Raw genomic sequence first — 10,980 nt, forward strand, 5'->3', positions numbered from 1 at the left:
CTAGCCCAAACGTCATGCAGGTCTTCTGAAGTTCTCAAAAAGTTATTTGACTCGCTATAGTGATTTTTTGTTTTTGTATACAAATTAGTTGAATATCATTAAATATCATAAGGTTATAACACAATACAGGGACATGGTTCGTTTTAGACCAATGGATCGATTTAAGGGTAGCCTACATAATATGTGACACTTTTAGTCCGCACAGCAGTGTATTTTGCGCCGCAAGTATTATTTTGCTTCAATTAATGCTAGGATGCATATGGCAGGCATAAAATTTCCCAACTTTGCGAAAATTTGATAAGAGGGGCGGTGACAACTGGGACTTCCTATCTAGAAAACATACCGGACTGGATGAAGGTAACCTATAATTAAATCGAAAGTAAAATAAAACTGATTTTTGTCACACGGAATTTGGGGTAGTTGCGATTCATCTCCATCGAACATTTAGCATGACCTCCGATGCACAAATCCACAACAACGACAAAATATCGAAACATATCACCAAACAAAATCAAAAGGATTGTGCAACAAAATGGAATGTTTTTCTGCTGACTTTGAGCTTCATTCTTGGCGCGGAGACGTTCATTTCTGCGCGTCTATTGCATGGTCTTTTCGAGGACATTTTAAAGGTAGGCTCATTAATGGCTAAGTGACTTTGTTAAGCCCAGAGATATACTTTTTATCACTCTGCTCAGCCGTTGGTCCACTTCGGAACCCAAAATGCTTCAATTGGTAAGTTTAATGGCACAATTAGCTTAACATTATCTCTTCATTTTATTTACAGGCCCACGATGAAGTTAAATATGGGGAGTATCCTGTTGAATGTCTGTACAAATTTCTAGATATAAACATTCAAACCTATCATCAAATAGACTTGGAAACCTGTGATTTACTCATTCACGAGTTCGGCCATGGAGCCCAAAGGGTAAGCTTGCTTCATTGCTTCACTGTACTATTTTGCAGTCTAGCATACAGTAATGGCTATTTCCCTTATTGATGATCTTTGATTTCATGTTTTTAGCGGCTGCAGTGGGACATAAAAAATGTCATCTTTGAATCTATGGATGGTGAGTGTAATTTAACATATGAACATGTAGGCTAGGTCTATGATACAAACCGTATTGAATAATCCAATTTTTTCTTCAATGTCAGAATGCAATATAAGCCAGAAGTATCTACCTGCTATTCATGTTGGAGCGGAGACTGAACTTCGCCAGCTTAATCATCTACCAGGTACAACATTTTACCTGTTTAAAGGAGATATAAGGTTATCAGATTTTAGGTTAGAGGTCAGAGGTTATGAGATTAACACTGCATATAGACATTTTTTAAAGGCTGTAAACCATAGCTTGCAAATGGATCTCCATGGGCCTGTCAGGACCAAATCTGAAGTCTTAAAGAGGAGGCTATTAGGATTACAGTATGCCTAAAGACTGAAATAATGTATATTCAAGCTTACCATGCTGTTGCTACAGTTGCAGCTGAAAGGGAGCACTCATTTATTGAAATTATTAGATGAGAGTTTCCCCTGACCTACGCCTTTACAGGGTGCCCTCCGCTTTTATCAGGTTTATCGACTAGAGATACCATCATGTTTTATAACAGGTGATGGAGCAAATGAGAGGACTTCAACACATCGCCTCCGGTGGAATAATATTGAGGAGCAGGTCACTGAAGATGGCTTAATGCGTGTCAGCCCTGACGGTGAAATTATAGTGCCACAAGATGGACTTTACTTTGTTTACTCGCAGGTTTATTTCCAGATGATTCCATCACAACCACCTGGAGGGAACTTTTTTCAAACAATATACAAGAGGACAACCACTCACTCACAGCCCATTCCTCTTGCAAAAGCAAGGGAGGTGCCGAGCTTAGATCCGACCTTTAACACCCAACTCTTCTCTAGCCACCAGGGGGCACTGTTCCAACTGCATAAGGGAGACAAACTCTTCCTCTCTGTTTGGGATATGAATGCTGTTCGCTTTCTGCCAGACTCCACATATTTTGGTGCATTTATGGTCAAATGAGTTTCATATCTATATGTATTATGATCAAATTATTTCTCTATAATTAAGCCTCAGGGAATATTCTACATTTGTTAACAAAGTCATATCATTTCATAAGAGGTATTGTATGTTGCTGTTATTTATCTATAAGACATAGGCCTACAGTAAATACACAATTCATACCCCAGGCAAATTTTGATTTAATGTTGATTTTGTTTGTTCTGACTGAAAATCACACTGCCACATGCCAAAAGGTTGTAAGATAATGTAGTAGAAACATGGAATCAAAAAAAAGTGTTTTAATCTTTTTTAACTCATTAAGTGCCAAAAACGTAATATTATGTTTTTTCTTCCCATGCGTTGAGTGCCAAAAACGTAATATTACGTTTTTAGCTTTTTTTTTAAATTACGAAACTAGATACTCTACACACCTTATATGTGATTTTGGGAACTCTGTGATGAATGGAAATGAAATATATGACGATCGTGAAACTCATGAAAACGCACAATCTGGACATTTTATCATAACTCGGTTGCCGCTTTGGGTCGAATCAGTGACGCATGCACATCAGGTCAAAACCAGGCCATTTTCGTGGGTCTATCACTAGGTGGCAGTCTCCCCAGGTCTCGCTGATCACTTCACGGAAAGTTTACACAAGTAAGTAACAGGCAACACTTCATATTTCATGAAAGACGTTATATATCCATTTCTAGAAAGAAAACAGCGTTTTTGATGAAAACTAGCCACTGTTTAGCTTGGGATTACTTAGGAACAGAGGCGTGTAGAAATACACGGTTTGCACCCACCGAGAGCTTAAAGTCTCACCTTTTAATCAAGCTATTGTATGTGTTCATAGCTATAACACAGAATATGCTGTAGCTGTACAAAGCGGGACAAAGCTCTCGAAAACAGCTTGGCATTCAATGAGTTAACATATTTATGTAAAATGGCATGTCCAAAATTATTCATACCATTTTTAAATAATCAATGGAAACATCTTTATTTGCCTTCACTTGTGCTCACTTTTTTGACGGATTGAGGTCTGGACTCCAGCTGGGCCACTCTAAAATGTCCATTGATTACCTAAAAAGGATACCATTTTTTTCATAAAAATGTTTATCAATCATTGTCAAACATTAAATCAATATTTGCCAGGTGTATGAATTATTTTGCTCTTAACTGTATTTTGGAAGTGAATATTGTTTAATAAAGTTTTGATATCAATGAAATAAGGAAAAGAGTCATACACAGAGCAATTGTTATCCAATTTTCCACATTCTCTATTGGCTACCTGGACTGCCTGAGAGTGCATTTGAATTCTCTGGCAGGTTTTACTCCCATTGCCCTTGATTTCTAAAATGACCAAATGGGTTTGATGTCAGCTACCATGCCATGTTAAAAAAATATTTTGGTGTGGTGTCCTTAATTAAGGAAAAGAGCAAGGATAAGATAAAAAAAAAATACTCAAGTAAACACTTAACCCAAGTCACAAAAGAAGAACAAGAACTAAAACTGGAAGAGTTATGTTGTTATTGGGGCTTGCTGAATATGTATAGTTTTTGGAGCAGACAAACCTGTTAGCGAATTTGCTCTGCAGGTCAGTCTGGAAAGGATCCCATGGACACGCATATCCAAATGACCAAAAACGCAGGATCCAATCACAATTGCTTGCATTCAACACAACCAATGGCTAGTTAGATAATGTCTGAGCTTCGTCATGCGCCATGCTTACCCCATCTTTAACCAAAATATTGAAGTGCATGTCAACGCAAGATGAGCCAAAGCTAGATACTGATCTGTTGGGGAATGGCTGTATTATGGGAATACCAGAAGCTCAGTTTTGGTGAGATTGATCTGAAGGTGTCGTTCGTTCATCCAGACTGAAATATCCCAGAGGCATGCAGAAATTGTAATCATCAGGTGGGTAAGTCAGGTAAAGGGTAAAGTTGAGTATCATCCACATAACAGTAATAGGAAAATTCATGGGAGCAAATCATCTCACCAAGGATGTGGTGTTATAGGCAACTGATATTTGGCCGTGAGGCACACCTACAGTGAGGTTAAGACTTTGATACCTGTCATTGCCAAGGCACACTGAATGAATTTCCTTGAGATAGGATGCAAAGAGCCTTCCCAGATTTTTTTTTTTAACCTCAGATAACTTAGAGGAGAATGAAACTTGAGTAAGCTACTTGAAAACCACTACAGGAACTCATGACAAGAAGGGAGACTGTATTTTTCTTAGGTGTAGGATAACCATTGATTGTTTAAAAAAAAAGGAACTTCTCCGGAACTCAGTAAGTGATAACGGCCGCCGAGGCTATCTCACCGAGCTGCAAGAGCTCTCCAGCATCTCCGATCCACCCGAACGCGCTTGTGTCTGTCCCTGACAGGATGAGCGTGGAGCGCTGTGAACCATGCTTGGAGATCCCGCATGTGGAGAAGGCCGAGGGGAACCGCATGCGAAGCCGCCGCCATTAGCCCCAGAAGGTGCTGACATTGGCACACGGTGACCATAGCGTCTCGGCGAAAAACGCTGATGCAGTGCTGAAGGCCTGCCCGACGTGCCTGAGACAATGACACTGTCATGCCCATCCCCATTCCCAGGTAGGGGATTGCCTGCGCGGGTGCGAGTCAGCTCTTTGGCCAATTCACCTGGAAACCTAGCCGCTCGAGATGGCCTAGCGTCTCGGCTACATGCTGTTCCAGAAGGGCCCTGGAGTCTGCCAGTAAGACCCAGTCGTCCAGATAGTTCAATATGCGAATACCTCGCCTCCTGAGAGGGGCCAACGCTTCCTGAACGACCTTGGTGAAGGTGCGGGGCGCTAGAGCCAGCCCAAAGCATAAAACCGAAACCACACCTCTGTTTTCTGTGCCGAGGATGAATCGGAACATGAAAATATGCATCTTTCAAGTCTCTCGTGACCATCCAATCCCCCTGCTGCATGCTCTGAACAATGCGCTGCAACGTCAGCGTCTTGAATGGTATATTTGATGTATTGAAGTATGCGTTTAGTGGCCGGAGGTCCAGAATGGGCCGAAGGCTGCCATCCTTCTTGGGAACCAAAAAATACTGACTATACACCCCCTCCATCCACTGGCCCCGTGGCACCAGGCGTATGGCCTGCTTGGCCGCCAGCTCCCGGATCTCCCTGAGGAGTGCCAGGGTGCGTATGGGCGAGACCCTTGTCCGCCTGATATCCGTGAAGACGGGAGGAGCATGGGCGAACTGTAGCTCGTACCCGTGCTCCAGCGTATGGAGAACCCATTGGGAGTTTGTGCACTTCTGCCACTCCGCACTCCATCAAGCCTGGGGCCGGCTGTGTGTCTGCCACAGGCCGTAGCGCCATGGCAGACACACGGGCTTGGCCGTGCCTCATCATGATTATTGATTGATGGGGGTGTTTTTTAATTTTTTTTATTAACAAGTGCTTGTGGATACAACAGCGCAACTGTGCATGAACTGTCACCTTGGAGAATCCTAGCGCGCTTGGGGAACAGCTCGCCAACCTCCCGTGACAGTCCCAACAGTCAGCTCGCCCGAGGCTGGGTCGGTGGGGGCTGGGCGTGAAGCAGACTGCTCCCTGCCCCGCTTCCAGCCTCGCCTTGACTGCCCGTCCTGCCGCGGCGGGTAGATGCCCCTACATTGTCCAGGCGGCCTCTGCTGCTGCTGTTGTTGCTGCCGCTGTGGGCAGAAAGCTCTTCAGCGCCTCCGCGCTTTTCTTCATTGCCTCAAAACGCTCATGCTGGTCATTGTTGGTCCAAACAACCCCGAGGGGGTCAGCGGCGCATCAAGCAGCGGGATCTTCTCCCTGTCCGACAGTGTGAGCCACAGGTGACGCACCAGCACCACCAAATTGCCCATTGCCCTACTCTGCGCCAGAGCAGCACACCTTGACGCTCGCAGAGAGAGGTCCAGGGCCTTCCGCCACTCAGTGTGAGCCACAGGTGACGCACCAGCACCACCAAATTGCCCATTGCCCTGCTCTGCACCAGAGCAGCACACCTTGACGCTTGCAGAGAGAGGTCCAGGGCCTTCCGCTCCTCCTCTTCGGCGGCCAACCTCATACTCTCCCCGGCGTACACCTGGAGAACAACTGCTGTGTTGAGGGCCCGGCAAGCCTGCCCTACACAGGCATGCCTTGGATGCCTGGCCAGCCGTAACCCGACAGGGCTTTGATGGCAATGCCGGCGGTCCCCGGGCCTATGCTCCCTTGGAGCTGAATATGGCTTTCCCCAAGATTTCTGAACCTCCGCCAGGAAGTCAGGGATGGGGCTGGGAGGGGGCGGGACCTGGCGCCGTCCATTAAGGAGCCCTGGCGCTCCGGCTGCACCGGCCACTGAACGCCGAGCAACTTAGTGGCGTGCTCAAGAACGGTGGCCAGCTCTCGGGAGAGGGGCGCAGACTCCGGTGGAGCATCATCCCCTGTGTTCTCAACCAGGCCCTGCTGCTCCAGCGAGCAGCTCTCTGAGGCGACGAGGGACACTCTGTCATCGTCATCGGACTCATGAGAGCTGTCTGCGGAGGTCTCAGCAAAAAAGAGCCGTCCCAGGTAAAGTTGCCTCTCCCTGCTCAACCAGCAGCTGCTCCGGGAGCGCAAGCGCATCACCAGGGAGGGAGGGAGGGAGGGGGGCCGTTGACTGCCATTTCCTTGAGCACACGAGCCCGGTATATGACAGCTTTCAGCCCCAACCTCTCGCAGTGCGGGCAGGATTCGGGGACCGCCAACGCTGCCCGGGCATGGTCAACACCCAGACAGCTGAGCCCGCAGCTCCGACTACACCTCCGCATCTGGGCGGTCACCGACTCAGACATGCTTTTTAGATTTTTTTTTTTTTTTTAACCTTGAAATGAAAGAACAAACAAGACAGAAAAGCGATAAAAATAGAGAGAGGTATAGAAAGAGAGTCGGCAGCAGTCGTCTTCCTCCCCTGCAAGGCTGAAACCGATGACACCCGTCTCTCCTGCTCCGTCTACTTCTCACGATATCTTTGCCTTTCCTCTTGCTCGCAAGACCGTGTTTTGTTCCTCTTGTGTGAAACTTCAAGCGATGTCGCTGAAGAACCAAAAAGAGTGATTGTCGTTGGCTGTGGCGGCTTATTATAGCCGAGCCGTTTTTCGCATAGATATATATATATATATATATATATATGGAATGGCTAGATGTCTCATGGTGGAGTCTCCAACGGCATCACCGGCAGCCATCTTGTCACAGACAAGCTATCTGGTGGGCTCTGTGGTACCTGATGGCTCTTCTTCTACTAAAGGCAGAACAATGCCCCCAGGATATAACAATGACACCTTCAGGTCACTCTGTCATTACAGTGCACCATTGAAACACAATGTTGAGTTAGCGAGCTGACTGTGGCAAGATGGCCGCGAGGTGCGGACGTCGAGCTCCATTGGCAAGCAGCGCGGACGAGACATCTAGCCATTCTATATATATCTATGGTTTTTAGCGCTAACAGAACCTTAGCAGGACCTGTGAGAGGACTTCAGTTGCGATCACATGATCATAGAATGTATTCCCATTGGTTAACGCCGAGTAATTCGACTGAAAGAGAACAGCGATAGCATGGACAGTTAGCTTGTTTACAGTTGATTCCATTGTTGTGAAGCCTGCCTCCAGGCTCAACCGTCCTACTATCGTCGTTACCATTCATAAGCATTGATATGGAACGGCGATTAAACTTTTTTTTACCAGGGGCCTATTGCACAAAACTAGGATATGGGATTAAGCTGGGATATCTTGGTTATCCTGGCTCAATTTATTCGTAATCCGGTTGCACAAAAGCGGGATAGGGGGCAGCAGGATATGTTATGGTATAAGTCACCATGGCGATTTATTCTGTGGAGCTAGCCTGCTCCAGACCAGGCTAAGTTCCAGGATCTATTTAATTTCATCCCTTATCTCAGTCAGCAGTCACCACAAACGGAAACCAATAGTTATTCCACTGCCCACTACACATTGTTATCACATATAACTAGACCCACCGTCATTATTTAAACGTTTGTGATCATTAATTAACTTTTACATATCGCCATTCCCGACCTGTCATGAGTGGGTCTAGGTATATGTGATAACAATGTGTAGTGGGCAGTGGAAAAATTATTGGTTTCCGTTTGTGGTGACTGCTGACTGAGATAAGGGATGAGATTAAATAGATCCTGGAACTTAGCCTGGTCTGGAGCAGGCTAGCTCCACAGAATAAATCGCCATGGTAACTTATACCATAACATATCCTGCTGCCCCCATCCCGCGTTTGTGCAACTGGATCACGGATAAATTGAGCCAGGATAACCAAGATATCCCGGCTTAATCCCTTATCCTAGTTTTGTGCAACGGGCCCCAGTTGGTGTGTTTCATTAACTTGTCACCCTATATAATAATAATTATACATTTTATTTAAAGCACCTTTCATGACACCCAAGGTCACTTCACAAACAAAAAAAGTTGTTAAAATTATAGTCAGCTCATAAAAATAAAAGTCAGTCAGCCCAGCCATCTTGAGATATGTTTGTCTGTTTTTAAAGTCAGTAATTGAGTCACAGTGTCAGATGTAGTTTGGCAGTTAATTCCACAGCTTGGGGGCGATGTAGCTGAAAGCCCCCTCTCCAGGATGCTGGTTCACACTAGGCCCGTACATGTAGGCCTGCTGAGAAGGATCTCAGAGAGCGGGGTGTAAACTTCAAAGAAGTTGGTAGGTGGGGGTATAATTGTGTAGGGCCTTGTACTGTATGCCAGGAGCAGGACTTTGAAACGTATTCTCTAGGCAACTGGAAGCCAGTGCAGTTGCATGAGCAATGGTGTTACATGGCGGATTTAGATAGATAGACAGATAGATAAATACTTTATTGATCCCCAGGGGAAATTCAAGGTCTCAGTAGCATACAGACAATACACACACATTCACTAACAGCAGAAAAAGTAATTAAAAGTATTTATTACACGGCTCTTCAGAGTGCTGCAGAAAGTTCCATTCACATGAATGGGCCTTCCCAACGTTCGGGCCTATGTTAAATCTACATAAATCACCGGCAAAGTATATAATCACCGCTGTCAATGGCAACGGGTTGATTAACGTCTTTCATATCCCTCCGCAAGAATTCCGTTCGCTTATTGCAATGGAATTTCATTGAAAGGGAAAGTAAGCTAGTAAGACGTTGCCACACAACACCTGAAACTGTCAAGTTCTATCTGTGTGGCGAACTATTTATTTTGTCAGTGGAAGACACAAAACGGTAGCAAAATCATTTTTAAAGATTCATTGTGTTAGGTTTCTTTTCTCGTTTCGGCAAGTAGCCGTGTAATAAGCGGGATAATGTATTGTCCGCCGGTAATTATCAGAAAATAAGTCCCTTCAGATCGAAGCAAAACCCCTCTGCTGCGCGTCTCCCTGTCGGGACTTATTTTCTGATAATTACCGACAGACAATACATTATCCCTTACATAATATAAAAAACACAACTAAGCAATAAGGACAGTAGAAGATAAAGAATATACTAAATATACTAAAATACACATTATACTAACTAACACTTAATCTAAATAAATTCTAAAAACAGTATCCACATAGTGGTGATTAATCAATCCAGAGGCGCTTGCAATGACTGAGGCAGGGACTGAGCCTGTGATTGTCTGTGCATAGTAAGGTAAGGTGCTCTGTGTGAATGAGTGTCATGGTGATAGTGCATATGAGTAAGTCCAACAGTGCAACAGTGCAAGAATAAAGTCTATATATCTATATATATATAACTATATTAAGAAAAGGTATAAGTGTGGCCACAGTTCAGCTGTGGCATGGAGGGAGGGGTTATGCATATGTGCTAATATAGCACGCAAACAGTGAGGCAGAAAGACAGTGGTAAAAAGTGGCTAGTGGACAGACAGTATCCAAACATGGAGGGGGTGAAGTGGCAGACAGACTATGCAGAGAAGTCTATCTCTCCTCTTCCCTTAAGTGAAGCATTGAACAGTTCAATAGCCCTGGGGACAAATGACTTCCTCAGTCTGTCTGTTGTGCAAGGCAGTGAGCGAAGTCTCCAGCTGATCAGGCTCTTCTGCTTAACAATAGTGCGGTGGAGTGGGTGACACTCATTGTCCAAGATGTTGATCAGTTTGTTCAGGGTCCTTTTGTCAGATATTGAAGTGATGCACTCCAGTTCAGCTCCCACTGCAGAGCCAGCTTTCCTTACCAGCCTGTCAATTCGCCCCACATCCTTCTTCTTTGTGCTTCCTCCCCAGCATACCACTGCATAGAAGAGGACGCTGGCAACAACAGACTGGTAGAACATCCTGAGGAGCTTGCTGCACACATTGAAGGACCGCAGCCTCCTCAGGAAGTACAGCCTGCTCTGCCCTTTCTTGTAGAGTGCGTCAGTGTTGGCTGACCAGTCCAGTTTATTGTCCAGGTGGAGACCCAGATACTTGTAGGTGCTTGCCACCTCCACATTGACCCCATCAATGGGGACTGGTAGCAGAGTGGGCTTAGACCTGCGGAAATCCACCACCATCTCCTTGGTCTTTGAAGTGTTGAGTTGAAGATGATTGAGTTTGCACCATTGCACAAAGTCCTCCACCAGGCTCCTGTACTCCTCCTCCTGCCCGTTCCTGATACAATTGCAGTATCGTCAGAAAACTTCTGCATGTGGCATGACTCAGTGTTGTATCAGAAGTCAGATGTGTACAGGGTGAACAGGACTGGAGAGAGCACAGTTCCCTGTGGCGCTCCGGTGCTGCTGATCACAGTGTCAGAGAGACAGTTCTTCAGTCTGACGAACTGTGGTCGCTCGGTCAGGTAATCTGTAATCCAGGTTACCAGGTGAGCGTCCACACCCATCTGCAAGAGCTTGTCTCCCAGTCTGAGGGGTTGGATGGTGTTAAAATCACTTGATAAATCAAAGAACATGATTCTCACAGCACTTTTCCCCTTGTCTAGGTGAGAATGTGTCCTGTGTAGAAGATAAGTGAT

At 45.4% G+C, this 10,980-nt stretch overlaps 1 protein-coding gene across 1 annotated transcript; it reads left to right on the forward strand.

Moving 5' to 3' along the window:
- The first annotated feature begins 53 nt into the window (after window positions 1-53).
- Window positions 54-2,295, forward strand: tnfsf10l4 (tumor necrosis factor (ligand) superfamily, member 10 like 4). The gene is made up of 5 exons (XM_042092320.1): window positions 54-629; window positions 785-925; window positions 1,022-1,067; window positions 1,153-1,233; window positions 1,606-2,295. The coding sequence occupies exons 1-5, from the start codon at window positions 450-452 to the stop codon at window positions 2,025-2,027; spliced, it is 870 nt and encodes a 289-aa protein (XP_041948254.1). The 5' UTR covers window positions 54-449; the 3' UTR covers window positions 2,028-2,295.
- Window positions 2,296-10,980: the final 8,685 nt, after the last annotated feature.

Source organism: Alosa sapidissima, chromosome 5, assembly GCF_018492685.1.
Source record: "Alosa sapidissima isolate fAloSap1 chromosome 5, fAloSap1.pri, whole genome shotgun sequence".
NCBI classification, from domain to species: domain Eukaryota; kingdom Metazoa; phylum Chordata; class Actinopteri; order Clupeiformes; family Clupeidae; genus Alosa; species Alosa sapidissima.